Source organism: Folsomia candida, unplaced genomic scaffold (genome assembly GCF_002217175.1).
Source record: "Folsomia candida strain VU population unplaced genomic scaffold, ASM221717v1 Fcan01_Sc001, whole genome shotgun sequence".
Lineage (NCBI taxonomy): Eukaryota > Metazoa > Arthropoda > Collembola > Entomobryomorpha > Isotomidae > Folsomia > Folsomia candida.
In genome coordinates, this window is record NW_019091193.1 from 27,835,215 (window position 1) to 27,854,553 (window position 19,339).

Consider the following 19,339-nt stretch of genomic DNA (forward strand, 5'->3'; position numbering starts at 1 on the left):
CATCATTTTTATTTATACTTTATTACATTTCTTCTTGAGAATAGGGAACACGACAGCGATACATATTTTTAACTTTTGTAATATTTTATACGACTAGAATAACATGAAAAAGAGTAAATTTTTAGTAAAAGAGTCAGGTCAACATTTCATTTAAAGATACGAACATCATATCGTCACCACTTATGTACTTTGTCCCAGCTCATTTCACTTGTCACAATGGTAAAGTTATTACATAACGAACGATGAGAAAACGTAGGAGTGGAAAATGTAGATAAGTCCACCACCACGACTAAAACAGGGCTAAAGGAAGATAATAATACTCAAAATAAAACGCAGTCCGCCCACACATTCGACGCTTCAAAGGTTAAGAAAGTCATCAGAATAGAGAGACACGTATGAAAAACGTAAGCGTTTCATTCTCGTAAGTTTTTGATTCATCTTCATCATTTTTTCCTGTGGTACAAAAATATTTAGTAGACGTGGGAATTTAACCCTTAAGTAATGAAGTTTGGTTTTCTGAGTGAGTAAATTATTCCAACGATAAGCAGCACACCATCCGGATAAGTAGATATATATTTATTTATGTAGATAAGGTTAGGTTTTTGTTGGGTAAGAATAAGTTCAGTTCTTCTGCCATGATTATTGTCTCATCTCAACCCACGCTGTGAGTTCGAGACGGGCTGTGAATGTGTGGTTTGTGCTTCAAACAAGTATCCTATTTCGCAGTGGGATCACCGGAAGTGGGTCGTCATCGGGGTCACTCGATCCTTCCACATCAATTCTATTAATTTCTAGAATGCATGCAAACATATACATGCATCAAATGTTTGTGGGGATGGAAAAGGTCGAAAACCAGGATAACAACAAAAAAACCGGGTGAGTTATGTAAGTAACACACTTATTACACAAACACCAATTAAGTCACTAAACTACACGGAGAGAGAGAGAGTTTCATATGTTTTGTCAGATATGAATCAATTGCTTTGATTTCTGCGTTTGATCTCGTACGTACGTAAATATTTCACATCTCAATCTGCTCGTACAGAGACCACACGTTTGTAAACTCATACACAGTCTGGTTGGCTTTGATGGGGTTTTTGTTCTTCTTGGTTTGCGTGTGCCACACGTAGATCTGTGTGATCAAACATTGTATATACGAGTTATCAGTTATCATTCGGGTTTATCTACGTGTCTGCATGAGCTATTTATGGATGTCAAGAGAGACATAAATCTATTGAATTGAATACATACTTTGGTACAATTGTCCGCCTTTGGTTCGATATCTTCCAACTTTAAGCTGAGCCCTTTGAGAAAACCGTCCTCCTCGTAGCCCGGCACGAAGGGCATCTTCAGATCGGGAAACTGAGAAAAAAAAATGCAGGATTTTATTAACACGGCTTTCACTCAGATTCAGTGTTTCCAATACTTTTTGCGGCACAAAAGGCGCATGCAAAAGTTTAGAAATGTATGTAGAATTGCCAGTGTTTCGCTGTAGTCTGAGTCTAAAAGAGCCGTCCAAAATATGTTTTTTAACTTTTTTTGGACACCGAAAATGTCCAAAAGTGTTCAAAATAGAAAATGGGGCACGATGTTACAAGTTATTCAGTATTGAATCTTTAGATAATCCGCTGACTTGTATGTAATCTCCCATTAATTTTGAGCACTTTATTGCGTAATACGGCCTAGTTTCGAAAATTTCGTAAGTTCTTGTAAGAAAACATGTTAAAACAAAAATTTTTCTAAATTTCGTGGTATTATTACACACCAAAATGCTAAAAAATAACGGGAGATTACATATACGTCAATGGATTATCGAAAGCTTGAATAATGAAAAACTTGTAGCATTTACCCCATTTTCCAATGTTGAACGATTTTGGAAAGTTTAGGACACTTTTGGACTGGACATCGTTCAAAAGTAGTTTTGGACATCCAAAACGAAATACTGAAATATTGCACTTTCTCCCATTTCACACAATAACTTTCCCACACTCTAACGAAACCCTGCTTTTCTTTCACTCCTCTTATTTAACAAAGGCAGTAAAACACGCGACGGGGAGTCAAAAGTCGAAAGAAGCGTATATATGAACCACATTATTATCATTTGAGCACGAATCTCCTCACCCACCACACCCAACAAATAATTATTCTCATCACCCACACCACACAACGGCCACCACAAAGTGCATATGTCTACCTACCTGAAGAATGGTATCCACCGAGACGGCGAATCCAGCCATGTCGACGGCATACTTGCGGTTGGCGACCCATCCGTCGTAGAAGCCGGTCACGCGTCCGTCTCGAACCACGGGGGAGCTAACGCCAAAATGTGTGATCAACCCGACCGGCCACATCCCAACCTTTTCCACCGTCCGGATCTGCACCATTTGAGAGAAAGTTTCAGTTTTAGTGAAATAATAAATGGAATAATATTCTCCCTCCCACGCCCAGCCAGCCAGCAGCAGCAGCAGCAGGAGCAGTCGTATTATGGAAATTAATTAGTTTATGCTATCTCTCGCAGTATCTATGTATCGTAGTTTCAATGAGGACTTTGATTCCGACGACGGACATTACGCTGCAAAATCTAATAATCCAACTGGGAAAGTGTATCATGCTCGTTCGTCGCTATCCCCCGTGCTACACAAACCAAACCACGACCAAGAATTAAAAGCTAATCAAGTGAAATGATGCCGGCTTTGTTTTATTACATTGTCGCATCGGGAATGAGCTGTTCTGTTGTACGAACGAAACATGCCTCACTGATCGCAACGCAATACATTCGACGACGGAGGACTAATTTGCTCTCGTAGTAGCGTCACAATCATCACCCACTCATCCAGAGAGAGAGAGAGAGACAAGCAAGAGGATCCAGGGATGGATGGAAGAGTGAGGAGATGAAATCCGAAATTAGTCCAATTCGGATTAAACTCATTAATAAAACATTGTTTTTGCTTTTATGAATTCATGAAAGGCGGAGAAGAAGCTCTCTCTGGGATCTCTGGCTTACTTATTTCCTTTGTTGTTGCAAAAGGCACCCGGTCACAAATGCGAAGAGCAGTCGACGACTGTACGGATCTTCTCCTTTCTCGCACACAATTAAATGTGGTTCGTACCCGTGGTTTGCTTGGATTTTCTTAATTTCAACTGAAAAGTGCGGTGAAAGTGGTTGATGAGATGGAAAGAAGAAGAAGGGAAATTCCATTCCATTCTCTGCTTCTCAGTAAGGGAGACAAATTGTGGAGGTGGTGATGGTCGGTTTATCTACGTCTATGCGGCTGGCTATAGGTACGTAAAGTGAGTGGATGGATGAACCAGTCACGAAATCCTATTATCTACTCCACCCATCTAATTTACCAACCGTCATAATAATCAACTAATTCTCGAGCCATCTAATAGACACCAATAATACAACACCCGGTTTAGTCATGCATGCGTGGCAACTTCCGTATTCGTGGTGTGGTGGTGGTGGTGCCCTCGAGAGATGGACTTGTTACCATTATTATTGCAATGTCGCCCAACTAACTGCATACACGGAATCAACTGCACTCTCCGAAATATGAATGTTGTTGCCACCACAAAACCAATCTAATCCGAGTTATGTTGGACGCTGAGTGAAAGTGAAAGTGATTGTGCACACGAAAACTTGATGGATTTCTACATCACCGAGAGACATGCCACATTTTGCTGCCACACACTCACTCCTATGCTCCTGCTACTTCTTTTGGCCGTGTCCCTCTTCTTCCGTGACTTACTTCATCAAACAGTCTGAGATCATAAGTGTTGTCGTCGTCGGCGAAGTAGACCACGCCCCGGGTGTCCACATAGTTCTCACGGACCCAGTCCAACCCTTTGTTGCGGTTCGAGACGCCACGAGCCTTCACCTTCTTCTTCTTCTGCTCGGCTGGCATGGGGGCTGAAATTACAAGGAGAACAACAACGCTTATTTTATTGTACTCTTTATTTTCTCCTCGAGTAGGAGTGTACTTAATTAGGCCAAATTTTAGGCCTCTCAACTCAACCGAAATAATAAACCGCACTCTCACTCCAATTCTCTCTTCTCCGAGGGGAAAATGGACAGCTACTAAATTATGCAAAGCCGTCGGACTATTAGAGTTATGTTTTCACCACGGAAACGACCTAACCACGCCAATTGTGCGAGACACGCCATTTATTCGACTGTTATTTTTTATCTCGGCGAGATTTTGATGGCGATGATTATTGCGCTAATATTATTAGTGGAGGCATTGACGGACAATGTGTCAGGGGTGGAAATGTTACGGTTACGTGGACTGTAAATGGGGAAATATTCATGCCAAAAACTGGGGAAAATATAAGGGTCACTCGTTACACTCGGATTTGATGATGGTGGCAATTTGACTTTTTCATATTCGACCGACCTCCAGAAATAGTTGAGAAGTCGGATTTTATTACATTTCACGTCATCATCTTCCTCCAACCTGTCCAATTTCTGTGAACCCATTACACCCGTTTTCTCATTAGAACAAGAAGAAGAAGAACTTGTTAGCATTGTAATTAAGTTGGTGTCACTCCCGGCCCGTTGGGTTGGTCATCACCTGGTTCTTCTCCACTTTCTCTCCCTCCTCTTGCCACGATTTTATCCCGTCATCATCACTTACATGCGGGAGGAGGAGGGGAAAAAAGAAAAGAAAGTTGGTACACTTTCTCTCATCATCTTGCTCTCTCTCTCACTCACTCACTTAATGGAATTTGGTCCGACTGCTACTCATTGCAGCCACACTCTTATCCTTCGTTATTAGCTCGAGGCATCATCAATCCAACACCACGAGAAGAAGAAGAAAAAAAAGAAGAGGAATGACGAGCCAAGGAAAGAAATCAACCCGGACTCTTATTCCCACTTGAAACTGAAACGAAAGGAGTAAAAAAAAATCTCCTCAAATTTTACATTTTCCATCATTCGGCAACTAGAACGGCTTTTGTTTCCCAACAAATCTCCGTCCATCCAGGTCTGTGGGAAGGAAAGGGAGCAAAGCAGAGCGAGAGAAGAAAAAGTACGCAGCTTTCCCCAGAATCAAGTTATCTTCTCCAGTGACAAGATTTATTCTCGGAGCGGAAAACTCCACGGTTGGACCAGCACCACGGCCATTGCAGACGCAATCCTGCCACCATTACATGTACCCACTACCCATATACAACAACAGCACAATTTAATCCCACCAGAAGCCTGGTCTCCTTATTCTACCGGTGGAGGAGGAGGAGATGAGAAGCTTTTTGCATCCCCAGGAGAACGGAAATGTGTCCCTCCCAGCAACCAAAATATAATCCGCTCCATTCAACGCAATCACATTCATGACAACTTTTCATTTTCATGAGCTTCCTCTTTTCTACTTTCTCTCTTTTTCTCATTCTTTCTTAATTTCGCTGTACAATTGGATCTTAAGAGGCTGCTGTCGTGTTGGTTTCGTTGTGTCCTCCTCTTCCACAGAAAGGACTACTTTATCTCATTCCTTGAAATCGTCTCTTTCACAGAGAGCACTTTGTATGTACAACGAACGACAGCGTCTGGTTCATTCCTCCGTGTGCTGGTGGTGGTGGGTTACCATCCGAAGAACCAGCGGTGGTCTGGTTGCTCGGATTATTACGAGATGAGACAAAGACAGAGAAAGCTACAACCTCGGCTCGTCTTGAATACGGAAAATGGCTCTCTGACTGAAGATCAAGTCTTGAGCATCACCCAAGGCAAAAGTTTACAGTCAAACCATGCTGCGAGGGAGGGAGGAGGACGGAATGATGAAGATAATGATGATCACATCACCGTGATCACGGTGACGGGCTTGTTCACAAAGAAAGAAACCAGGCATGGCATTTTAGTCAGTTTACGAGAATGAGCTCTGCTGCTGCTCCTGCTGCTGCTTAATTACGTTCGAAGACACAACCCATTAGGCTGGACGGATTCTTGTATTTTCTAAATTTTAACCAGTTTCCACATGTTGTGCTAATGACGGCATTAATAATGAGCCTATGCAAATGTGAGGAGGCCTGCAGAGTGTGTACCCTCCTTCAGGAAGTATGTAGCATTGGTTGTTCTAGTTCTAAGAAATCACCATCTTGTAATCTTAATGGACAAGAGGACATGAATTTTTGAAATTCACTTAATTTTGATAATACTTCGGTACATGCAGACAGTGGCCGCGGAAGCCGTGGGGACATTAACATTGTAGGATGGGAGAGGTGGGGTTTGTATAACATGGGCAGATGATGGGGACATCGAAACTGTGGGGACATTGTCCCTCTGTCCCCACGCTTCCGCGGCCACTGCGTGTGGATACATATCTTATGACCTGATGAGGTCATAAATTGGTCATAAATCTTAATCCATCAAAGGAGGATATTTTGATAAAATGCAAAATTTGAATAAAATCTGTGATCAGCAAACAATGCAATTTATTGGCCAACTAACGATAAGTCATTCAAACCCGAAAGGTGTTTGGTTTGGTCAGGGATTAATCGTTCGATTAATCGCCAACTGATTCTACAACTAATTCCTTCCCTTCGCAGTTTATTCCCTCCCAAATAAAATATTTACATATGTTCACATTTAAACTAAAATGCAAATTCTTTATTATTTTATTAAATGCAAAATATTTGAATAAAATCTCTGATAAGTAAACAATTGAACTTGCTCGTCAAAACTAAATTACCCGAAAGGAATCACTTGTTCGAAATCTATTGGGAACGGATAATGCACATTACATAAATTCATATGACTTTACATTTTATTATGTGCATCATAACCTACATTAACTAAAGTTTGGTTGTAAATTTGATGCCCCACTTATTAATAAACCTTGATGATCTGACTTTGTATGCACATCGTAAATTAATACGGTACAATACAGCTTTTGGTCTAACTTGTTCGGAGCAAAGTGAGACTTTGATTGATAAGCCGTCTCCCACTCACACTTGTTAAGCGCATTGTTAATATGCCCAGTAAATATTATGTAGAACACTGGTCGTCGAATAAGAAAGTTCGACCAAGTCTGGATTCCACCAGATTTAATAACCCACTTAATTAATATATACACCTTAACGATCTGATTTTTCACATCGTGAGAGGCTTTTACGCTTTTTAGTCTAACTTTTTCGGAGCAAAGTGAGATTTCCGTTGATAAGCCATCATCCATTTTACTCGTTAAGCTCATTACTAATATGCCCAGTAAATATTATGTACGTAAAACACTGGTCGACGAATTTAGGAAAGTTGGACCAGGTGGATTCCACCACTGACTGAGCACAATGCCACCCTTCCTTCCACACCTTGTGCTTTCTCCGTTCTCATCAATGGGGTCGCCGAGGAGAAAGGGGAACAATGGCAAAATAACCGTCCTGCCAGAGAGAATAAGAAATCCAGCAAACTAATCGTGCCGGCAGGAAGCACGGGAAGAAGAGACAGGAAGGAAGGCAGGCAAGAATAAAAGAATGAGCTCCTGGCTGATCGACGAGCTGAGGGGGAGACGAAATGTGTGCTTCTCGAGGAAAAAATACAATAAAATCATCATCCACACACTTTTCCCCTCCTTCACCTGCTGGATCCACTAAAACTACACTCCTGCCAGACTAAACTAACAACGTTGGACTCAAGTGGAGAAAGCAGGAGGAGTGGGAAATGAGGAGATTGCCATAATTGCCACCACCACCACCATACATGCCTCATATTGTTCCCCCTCGCCTTAAGTGGCTTGCTTTCTCTCGTCCCTGCCCTCCTCTCCGTCTCATTACTGCACTACTTACCCCGAGTAATTGAGAACATAATGGCCTACTCGGCAACAATTTAAAAAAAAAACAGAGGAGAAAATTCTCATTTTATTCCCTCCCAAATACAAAACACGGGGGGCTCACTCACCAATCAGATGCACATATCGGATCCCGGACCGTTTAAGTATCTCCGTCACGACCGGGCTGAGTGATTCGGCGTCCTCAATGATCAGCCAGGTAATGGAAGGGACGTGCATCAAGGTTTGGGCGAGCCGCGTCAAGTCCGGGATCTGTTCTGGCCGCTTGTACGTGGGCGTTATTAAGTAGATCATGGGCAGATTGGTCTCTCCTGAAAAGAAGGACACATGCACATTAAAATATAAAAGGTTTAAAGAGAGAGAGAGACAACGTTCAAAAAATCCAGGCAGACAATCACTTTCCCCAAAATTGGCGGAGATAGAGACGACCCACACACGCGAGGAGATCCATTTGGTAGCGAGAGAGAGAGAGAGAGGAGGAAGAGATCCCTGAGCGGCCGTTCGCACTCGGTCCCTCCTTCCTCGCAGATAGCTTTCTCTCCAAATTGCTTTCTCCACCACTTTGGATTTCATAAAACTGGGCTCTCTTTCTGCTTCCTCCTTGCTCATCCACCACTCCCACTTTTTTCGGCAGGGATGACCAAAAGACTTTGTCGAAATGTATGGTATTTTGAGCTCCGTTCTTCCAAGGGTTTGAATTGCAGGGGTGTTACACCCACAAAAAGAAGAAAATCCACGTGGAGAAAGCAGCAGTCACGCGAAAGTATAGGTTTTGTGAAGTAATTAACTTTTTATAGCTGTCAAAATACTTTATTTTAAGGAAAATCGTGAAAACAAAGTATTTGACATCTGTAAAATATTAATTTCCCCACAAAACCTGTACTTTCGTATGACTGCTGCCTTCTTTACATAGATTCTCGTCTTTTTGTGCATGTGACACCCCTAGAAATCCAAACCTTGGGAAGAACGGGTTATCAAAATGCTGTATTTCTTTACCAAAGTATTTTGGCCATCCCTGTTTTCCACATGTCGGCTGTATTTTTTTTTGCTGACCGAAACTTTTAAAACCGCACGACCAATTTCGAGTAATGATTTCCCCATCGCATTCGTGATGGTTAAGCTATTTACCTCGCTATCAATAAACTAAAAAGCTTTCTTGATTGTCTCGCATCTCACTCACGCACTGATCATCTTGATTGAATTCAATTTCGCTCAGGAAACAAGAAACAGAGAGAGAAAAGCGAGAGGGAGAGAGATGAAATAAAATGATGACTCGCTTTGACGTTCTAGTCCCCCACGAACTAATGGGGTCCTCTCGCCCAGTCGCCGCGGAAGCGTGGGGACAGAGGGGCAATGGTTAGTCGATGTCCCCATCATCTGCCCATACCCTCCCCTATCCTAAAATGTTAGTGTCCCCAGATGTCCCACCTTCCGCGGGCACTGCTTTCCCCTTGCAGCCGAGTCAAGTGGAGTGACTGAAGTATGTATGTATGTACTACTATCTAATTCTAACCGTGTATTATCATCATCATCATCATCATCATGATGAGATTCTCCAGGGAGGAAAAAAGTATGGGACGTTAGCTCTAAAAAACCACTCCTCTCTCCCTCCAGTGATGACAGAACAGAACAAGGAAATTGCTTCAAGTGGATGAATCCTCTTTATTTTATTTTAAAATAAAACCATATTTGAGCCCACTTTCATTTCCCTGTGTGTTTATATGATATGGAAGAATCAAAAGCCTGTCTCGCAGGGAGAGGAGGAAAAAAATAAATTATTCGCAGCATCTGGGCGACAAACAATCCCTGGAGAGAGAGAGAAAGAGAGAGAGAGAAAGAGAGAGAGAGAGAGAGAGAAAGAGAGATGTATAGCTGGCTGGAGAGTGCAGGGAACAGTAGTCAATCGGTGAGAGAGTTTCTTTCTCACTTTCTCCAGAGAAAGCAAAAGAGAGAAAGTGTGCGAGTAGTCAGGGTTCGTAAAACACGATAACTTTGCAACCCTATAAATTTTAGGAGATGGAAACTAGGCCGAAATTAAGAGACACATGCGGACTGATTTATGTAAGTGGCTACCGTTTAGTTACTCGTGTACGGCACAACGAATTTTACAAAGGTTGACGTTGTTTTTTAGGAGCTAAATTACAATATTAGATCTCTCTCTTTTTTGATATTCGATGAATATCGTGGCATCAAAATCGCAGCGTGCTTGTCAAGAACCCTGTCTCGGGTTGGACGTGACACACGGAGTATAAATAACACCCCACCCCCATGTCACACACCACCACTGGCTCTACACACATACATCAGAGTACAAAGGAGAACGAGAAAAAAGCAGGGAATGAAATCACTTTCTCCAGTAAAGCGACCTCCTCCTCCTCCTCTTTATTCATTCCGGGGGAAAGTTTGCAATAAAAATGATAAAAACCAGATCACGCCCAATTACTCGACTACACACAACTAACTTCAACTCCACTCACGAGGGAGGTCTCCCAGCGGGTGCTCTCAGATTTCGACCAAGTAGTGCCAAAGGATTACCAATTTAATTAGTATAAAAATTACGAAAGACAAGACCTCCAAAAACGCACAGTAAATTTGGAAAGTGCGAAATTAATCAACTTTAAGGAGCATTTTCTCCTCTTCGGATGCAAATATCTCTGCTAAACGTGTCCATTGGGAGATTGTGCCTTTTGTAAATTTTTGTAAATTTCACATTAATTAAATTTGTCATACATTGACGCTACTTTGCCCAAAATCTGAGAGCATACGCTGGGAGATCACCCTTGTCAGTAACTCTCTCTCTCTCCATTAAAAGTATCATCTTTTCTAGCTTTCCTCGCCACTTGTGTATGCAACCCTTTGAAATTATCGTCACATTTTTTATCCTATGACACGACTCGAAATGAGTATGAATTATCCAAGGCACGAACACACCAGGCGTGGATGCAAGCAACACTTTTTTTAACTTTTTTAACTGCATGGTGGATGGATATCGGCCAAAACTTGGTGTGTGATGGGCATGAATCCATGTTGAATAACAATTCCGTGAAAGAGGAAAGTATGCTTTTCCAGAGTGGGCTGCACTTGTCGCTCCCGTAATTTTATTTCCTGTCTGATTTTTTGAACGTGTGCCCAGGAAAAGAGAGAAAACGAAACTTGGAAACTTTTAGAGTTTGGACAGGGTGAAAAGTTTCGGAGAATTGTTCTTGTCATGTTCTGTACTTGCGAGTTGGGGTTGTTTGACACGGGGTCAACGTGCATCTTGTTGAGTGGATGGATGGAAAACAGGATCGAAATCTTACATACGGCGCATAAGTCGTACGTGTACGTAATCTGGGTGCATGTGCAAATAAGTGACGATTAATAAAGTACCAAAATCTGGGGTAGAAAAAAATGCAAAATTCTGAGACCCTATTTCGCAGACTTTCCCTGCTAAATATATTTTTGATCTCGAATCGAAAAAATGCGAAATCTCTGTAAAGTGAGACCCCATTTCGCAAACTTTCCCCGCTAACTATATTTTTTCCACTTAAGAATTACGTAATCTGCCAATCCAACGGTATCCATGTCGTCTAAAGATTTGTATTCTCTACTCATCTCTCCTATAGAAGATCGTCTCCGGCTGCTGCCTCATTAAAAAGTATGCGAACGAGAAAGTCGTTGTGATGCAATGGCACCCGAATTTCGTCACCTTTTCCTTTCTCCCTCCGTGGATTTCGCAAGTGGTGGTGTGTGAAAAGAAATCTCATCCGTGCCACATTGTGCAACGGGCATGAATCAATCTCCAGAAAAGGAAGCCATACTTGAGTCGAGGCATGGAAATCCAGCCACCCGTCCAACACTTAGCCAACTACAACATGAGCCATGGATCCAAGTGTGTACACTAATAATCACCCGTGTCCTCGGAAATAAAGTCAGAGGGCAACTTACTGATGGCGGAGCAGAGGGTCGTGTCAGTCCGGATGGATTCCAACACGCGGTCGGATATGTTGGCGACCACGGCGTCGTCTATCTTGACCGAGATGGAGCGTCCAGCCAGCAGCTCTTCCATCGAGTTTCCTCCTCCCAGGTAGCCCGTCTGTGTGAACAGTAGTGACACATTAATTATTCAGTCCGTAAAAGGATCTCTCCACCCGTTTCGTACCCTCTTAAGCAATCACACACAACTACTACTTTCTGACGGAAAGAAGAACTTTCCGGGGAAAATGGATTAACAAAATGCCACCCAACAAGTTTCCAGAACTTGGAGGTGATGGCGTAACACGGCAAAATAAATTTGTACAAGGAAAACTTTAACTTTACACAAATTGGGTTTTGTCATAAATTTCGCAACTTGCCGAGAAATCTGGGATAATTGGAGGAGTATATAAAATGTTGTAAAATATAGGGCACGAAATCCCGCTGGGATACGGAAAAGCGACACCCACGCAACTTTTTTACCTGTTGAGGCTGATGGACCGCGATGAGAGTCAGCATGAAGAAGGAGACTCCGATGCAAATCACGACAAAGAGCGACTTGTGCAACGGACTGACGGCCATGGTCAGCAAGTTTTACGTGGCGACAGGTCTGGTGTGGTAATTTTAGTGGAAGAAGCAGAAATTGAGAGTGTGCAAGTGGCGTTCGGTGGTAGTCAAGTGGTCATCATTCCATCAAATGGTGGTTATCGGTCGATCGTGGCAGTTAAATTTTATCAAGTCCAATCCAGCACATTCCTCAAATCCACTTTCACACTATTTCTTTTTTTAATCCACGAAAACTGTTTCAATTTCAAGTCCAAGTTTGAAATCAAGCCGTCCGAGTGAAGAAGAATTTCCCCTCCGCCTAAATGTGACCATTCCCCGCACCACGTTGAACGAACTGTTGCTGGTTCTCGGCTTAATTAGGTAAGAATGCACGTCCTTGTTCCCAGTATAGCCTGTAACCACACACACACACAATGAGAGTTTATTTTAAGTGTCAAGTGATCAATTCAATGTGTCAACCTCCCCATCGTATTTATAAATGAGGGACAAAAATCACATTGTTCTCAGATCAAGTCCAGTTTTATCGAATCATTATCAAATCACAATTACGTATAAATATCACTTTACTGGAACCCATGCACGGATGTCAACATCTCAAACAAGGTGTCCAATACGATAAGGATTAATAGATACATGCAGGATGGGTTGTTGGGTCGGGTGACGAATGGTTTTTATGTAGAAAATCTCACTTTTTGAAGAGTGATCAAAACGGACGGAGTATTATCTCTCCTCTTATCTGTCAAATAATAAAATCAGAAGTGGAATAACAAGGAGTTATGCATGCTTGGTAAATACGTAGGTATTAATTTTCACCACCACCGGAGATGATGTACACATTTATTTTCATAGCACTCCTCCTATCCGACGTGCAGGATGGACTGCGTCACTCGAAATGAATTTTTCCATCGCATTGTCCACTAGATACACGTGTAAGAAGAGGATTAGCACCAATTTTCCCTTAACTGGAACTCTGCCGCTATTTTTTTCCAACTAATCTTAAGACTCAACTGGGAAAGATAATCCCCAGTTTTTTTGCCTCATAAATATCTTGAAGTAGGATTAAATGATTGGATATCGTGCCTGGTAATTGAGCTAATCCTGCCCTCGTGTTTCTGCGAATGGGCAATAAAGAGGAAAATAAAATTAAGAGGGGATAAATGAAGTAACCGGGTACGCAGTGAAATAAATAAAACTGAATGTGCCGCAACCTTGACGAGATAAAATATAAAATACGAATTTACTGCGTAACACGACAACTGGCAGTCATGAAATGTGATAGAATACTAAAAAATATATATAAATGCTCCAAATCGTTCCATCATGTGTCACCCAGTAGTCCTCGTCGTACATGAAAATGGACCAAGAAGCAGAGAATTCGCAACAGACGGCGATTATCTTTTTGCACTAAAATGCGAATAATGGAGTCAACAGAGCATTACACATCTTGCAAACGTCTCACCATAGGAGCCGACTGAGGAGCTGATCTACTCTACTTGTCATCCTGTATCCGAAACTGAGAGATTTTTTTGCGTGTCTTTGTTCAAATAAGAAAGAGATGAATTCTTTCACTTAACGGAAGTCATCATGCACGTTACAATGAACCGAACCAATTTTGCCAGCTATGCATGCATAATAACCAAATTGTACGGGAAATTAGTGAGACGAGTAGTTGGAAATTCGGCATAAACAGAGGAAAGATTGGCAATTAAGTCGTAATCGAAATCTTGATGGAAACAGAACTGTTTATTTTCCATAACTGGACAAATCCAGTTATGCATCGTGCAAAGTTTTTTTTGTGAACTTTCAACCCTTAGCGAGACTACTGCGAAAATTTGAAGTATGGCAAAAATTCTGATAATTAATTTAATCCATTGTTACGCATTTAATGATAATGATTTATGATGCATGTAGGATTACTCGCGTTATGATGCTATACATTCCTGTGCATTTAATTTATGACGCCGAGTCATCACCAGCCATCATCCTCAGAATATTTATGATTGTTGTCACGTTTCATGTTTCACGGTGCGGATCAAGTTCACTATTACGATGATGATATGAGATGCAATTTGGTGGTCTATAAGTATGTATGCTAGCGAGGGAACCTTTTTGGGTGTGAAGCACCGACTTGCGTCATGTTTGGCACAGTTTGGGTCAAACTCTGCCAAATTTAATGCATTAAAACCTGGTGCATAATCAAGAAAAATTCGCATTCATCAATTTGGTTTAAATGGCAAATTTACAAATTTCTGAAATTATTGAAATAACCAAATCACGAGGGTATGCAGGATTGTGAAGTGCATGCTTAAATGATGAGGGTTATATATTTCGCGTACTAAAAATCGCCTCTTTTTGTGCATATTTTGCTTTGTAATTTTCTTGAAACCCAATTTTCAGATAAGGTTCTATAATAAAGTTTTAATTGCACTAAATTTGGCACCAAATATTCAGCAAATCGCTGCCAGACACCCAAAAAGATCCCCTCATTACCTACTTTATACGCGTATTACAACAATTTGGGGGCGGATATTCACAATGGACAGTGCTAACCACCCCTCCCAAATTGTAAGTGAGCATACATATCTCCACGATATGAATGCACTTATGTACATATCCCTAAATAATAATCATAAATGGTTTGCGTGCCGCCGAGCTGATCGTGCCGCATCCCTTTTGTCTGTCCTCCTCCTGATGTGCTCCAGTTACTGTGAATTATCAAATGGCATGTCGCAATTCAACGGATGATGCTAACAATTAATGCGAATTGGACGGATAAGGTCGTCTCCTTTTTAATGCCTCCTCTCACAAACGTACATATCTACATACGTGTCGCAGTTGTGATGATCACAACGAGATGTGTGTTAGTCAAGTTAATGTAATTGTCATCCGGGTAACAACAATGCCAACAATACTGAAAGGTGGGAGGGAGGTCGTAACACTGCTAAACTATATATAGAATTGGTGACAAGAATGGGAATCATGTCATGTCATGACTTAGTAAATAAACTGCAAGGTCACACTTGACTACGTCAGAAAAAGAGAGCGACAAAAAAAGAATGGATAAAATTCCGACGTCCACCAAACCCGTCTCAATTATTAATTTGCTCAAACTCACCCGAAAATAGAGGGGAGGCGCTGGATGGATGAGTGATGTCACTAAATACTTGATGACCACCCAACCCGTGATATTATTATTTTTATTATTGGAGCATCCTCGTCACATGGACGTGACCCCCACAATCCATCACAACCAGAGACAAATCCACATGGTAAGCCGGACACCCGAGGAGAGAAAGTAAGTAGTCGACACCACCACGATAACCATTTCTTATCCCACACTATATTTCGCACTCCTCGCTCTCGACACGGTGTGGCCAAGCCACCCACGAGCAGGCCCACAAATTGAAACTAAAGCCAGACTGAAGAAACGACTTGGCGAAATAACTTCACACTTTCATGTCCAATGTTCGACTGACATGAAAAGAACGGGCCGAGCAGAGGAACGGACGGAAGGGGAGACATTTGTCTCATCTCACCTCCTACACATGTGCATCCACACACTCCACGAATAAAGCTCTGAAATCCGTGCTGCCCAAAAGTGTGAACCATGAAATTTATTATTCTTGCTTCACGAACGATCCAATACCCACAATGTAGTAGTTCACAACGAAGAATGTTTTAATGTCATCTCGCCAAAGGATGTGTGTGTGTATACATAACGGAGATGCTGCCTGAGAAGGATACCGTCTTATCAGCCACTTCTCATACACGTACCCGACTTCCTCCGTCGTAGGGATGACTTATGTAATAGGAATTATGTATCGAAGAATGCAAATTATTTTTTGTGGGGAATTGACCAGACGAAATTCCGAGTTGTACATCGCATGAAAATTGTTGTTCACTTTTTTAAAAAAAGAAAGATTAGCATTGGTCATTAATTTTAAGTGACGTTTTTCATCAGATTTCCCGTCTGGAACTCTAAAGAAGAGTAAATAAACGTCGTCTCGTCCAGTGGTGGGCTGGACAGTCCAATTCCGAGGGGACGACGACGACACAATAAAAAACGGACATATCTCTCTTTTCCCCGCCGACAAAATAATCTTTTTCACTCTGCTTCCTGCGACTAAATCATATTTCACGAGTGTACAATGTGTATGGATTTGCATCAGAATTGAATTTTTTTTCCCAACGTCTCGGATGGACAGAATAGTTTATAAATATAAAGATATGAATGAATGAAGAATGAAATATGTTCTTATCTTGGTTCGTGTTTGACAAGACAAAATATGTGCTGAGTTATGGAGTGGGTGGAAGTATAGATAGTCTCCTCAATTTTGAGACATTCCGTCCCAGACCCTCGTCGTTGTCCACGAAATATGTCCGTACAAAACGACTCAATATGTACCTACGGCTAATAATGAATGTTGTGGTTGATTACGATTGGCGTTGCATAACTCGGTGATAATAATAACGTCCATGTGGTCGCAGCTGCCACTACCACCATCCACCACCGTCACGAACTGCATAATAACTGGCTCCATGAGGAAGAAGAAAGGATTCTCGGGTTTAAATATGGCTGAGATTTCATCCTTCCTTTGCATGACTGCGAAGGAATGAATTTCATGACGGATTCAAACCTCGACGTGCCATTTTTTCACCACTACCAGCAGGATTACATTACATAATGTTATGGGAAAATGAACACACGGACGAACCACCACCACTCCCAACTCCCACCCACCTACAGTCAAGTCAGGTTGGAGAGAGGGGATCACCTTTAATGCATAATCGCCCATCGCCTTGATCCCCCGAATGGGAGGATGGATGGGAAATGTGTGTCGACAGACTTACAAGCAACTCTCTGCAGCAGATACATATTGGCCTTTTTCTGTCTTCGAAGGTGTGGAAAATCGGAGCAATTTCCGATCCAAGAAAGTAGAGAAATTTGGATTTATTCTCATCTTGCCCCACATACATCCTTCTCGCTTATGTATTTACATGATGTACAGTACATTCATCCTCATCATGAATCTGAATTAATCAGGACTACATACATGAAAGTGTGTCGTTTCATCGTCATCACGTATGTCAAGGGTCGTACGTAAAGCATGTGAGGGAATTTTGACCTCTGCCCCCCTGGTGTGAACTATGCCTTGACCCCCCACTCAAATCGATGACACATTTTTACAGTCCTTCCATCCATCATTATAAATACGCCATCAACCTTGCATAACAGGGACGAGAGAAAACACCTGACCGGCGGCCTAGTGGGGAAAACGTACTGCCCGCATTGCGTCTACTTTCACTCCATCGTATCGTACATACGAATGCTCATTACACATTCCAGGCTCACCTGTATGTGAAGCGCTCTGCATCCCTGTGGCCATCAATTAGCCAAGGAACAACCACCAGCTTCACTATTTATGACAGCTTCACGTGTTGACCTCATACTCGGAAAAATGTGGAATGGAGAAACTTGGCCCAGGTTTGCTTTGCTTGACCACCTGGAATCTCTCCCAGGACGGGAGGCAAGCAGACAGCACAATTTCACTTATCCGAGGATCAACTTTCTCTCCCAAACTAAACCTCGGCCTGGACAATAATACGTTGGGAGGAGGGGAGCCAGGAAAACCCATCCATCGACGCATACAATATATAATGTACATGCAGTTTGTCTTCCAGTTTGGTGGGCAGCAGGTGCAATCAATACTTTTTGTTGTGCCCCCTAATGAATCAATATAGCATGCACGGGACGAGGAAAAAGGACGGACGGCCCGACCTGTTTACATTTCTATTCCATCCACACTTCCATTTCCAACCATTTAGGTATACACGTACCTACGTATGCACTACACAAAAGTAAGTAGTCGCCAGCAGACGAATGTCCATACACGGCAAACGACACCTCATGCAATGCACATCGAGAAATCGAATCGTTCACTCGACACGCAAGGCCACGGAGAAAACGAGTAGCAAAAATTAAATCACGGCATGCAAAGAAAAGCAGAGGAAGGAAGGAGCCAAGAAATCTTTTCCCTACGACAACCCTTCCAGCAATTTGGGGACGCTTTATTTTGACACTGTGTCGTGTGACCAAATACAATCGGTCGTTTCCACACGCCACGCACTTGGATATTTCTGGGAGAGAGAAAATGAGACTCGCTGGCTGGCTGGCTGACTCTAATTCTGCCAAACTTTCTCCTGCCTGGAGGGATGATGACGACGACGATGATGGAGCAAGTAAACGGGTGGCGGTGGACAACCAATTGTACACGACCAACAACAAGCGACCGATGCCGCTGCCACACTTCCGTTCAACTAAACCCATCACGGATAAATACCAACAAACAAACTTTTCCTTCTTCCTGGGAACAAAATCGTCTCGAAAAAAAGTGAAAGTTTTCTTTTTTCATTTACCTTTTAGCAACACGAGTTCCTCTTCGTGGGGATGATGCTGCTGCTGATGATGAAGCTACTCTGTAGCAAAATGTGATACAATTTTCCTCCCACTTTGCATGAAGCGATTTCTTCCCCTCCGAACTGGCATCAAGCACACTCTTGCCTTGAACTTTAAACAGTTTCTATTCCCCTAATCCCATCCGTTCCCCCTTCTCTCTCGAACGGGTGGATGCGGCTTGGATTGGATGGTGGAAGGTGGAAATATCCAAAAAACAAACAACAACACACACACAAAACCACAAACCCAAAATAGAAGTACTTGTAGCCCCAAGAAGAAGTAAATACGAGGAGCTCTACTTTGTGCAAGTTGCGTCCTGGCCGAGCCGGAGAAAGGTACTGAGCGAGGAGTGGAGAGAGTGGGGAAAGTTATCTGTCCTCTCTATCTCCGGCGTTTCACTCACCGTTTCTCCCTCGTCACGCCGTTCTCGTGCCTGGCACCACCGAAAAAAGAAACGACGAAAGAAACAGTCCATTGCGTTACTAGTATTGGCAGAAAGTTAGCCAGCCAGCCAAGAGTGCATGACTTTTGTGGAGAAAAGAGTTTACGTCAAAAAGAGGACGACCACGACGACTACTTTCCTTACGTAGAT

At 42.3% G+C, this 19,339-nt stretch overlaps 1 protein-coding gene across 7 annotated transcripts; it reads right to left on the reverse strand.

Moving 5' to 3' along the window:
- Positions 1–2: 2 nt before the first annotated feature.
- On the reverse strand, positions 3–19,077 carry LOC110855918 (galactosylgalactosylxylosylprotein 3-beta-glucuronosyltransferase P). Of its 7 annotated transcripts, XM_035846441.1 has the most exons (10): positions 15,406–15,882; positions 13,104–13,207; positions 12,980–13,026; positions 12,207–12,682; positions 11,697–11,844; positions 7,880–8,080; positions 3,750–3,910; positions 2,199–2,375; positions 1,252–1,362; positions 3–1,132 (listed from the first exon to the last, which is right to left on the reverse strand). In XM_035846441.1, the coding sequence occupies exons 4-10, from the start codon at positions 12,303–12,305 to the stop codon at positions 1,022–1,024; spliced, it is 1,008 nt and encodes a 335-aa protein (XP_035702334.1). In that variant the 5' UTR covers positions 12,306–12,682; positions 12,980–13,026; positions 13,104–13,207; positions 15,406–15,882; the 3' UTR covers positions 3–1,021. The 7 variants fall into 7 exon arrangements, with proteins under 7 accessions (XP_035702334.1, XP_021960039.1, XP_035702331.1 ...); XM_022104347.2 differs by lacking the exon at positions 13,104–13,207; XM_035846438.1 differs by having other exon boundaries at positions 12,980–13,207.
- Between the last annotated feature and the right edge of the window lie 262 nt (positions 19,078–19,339).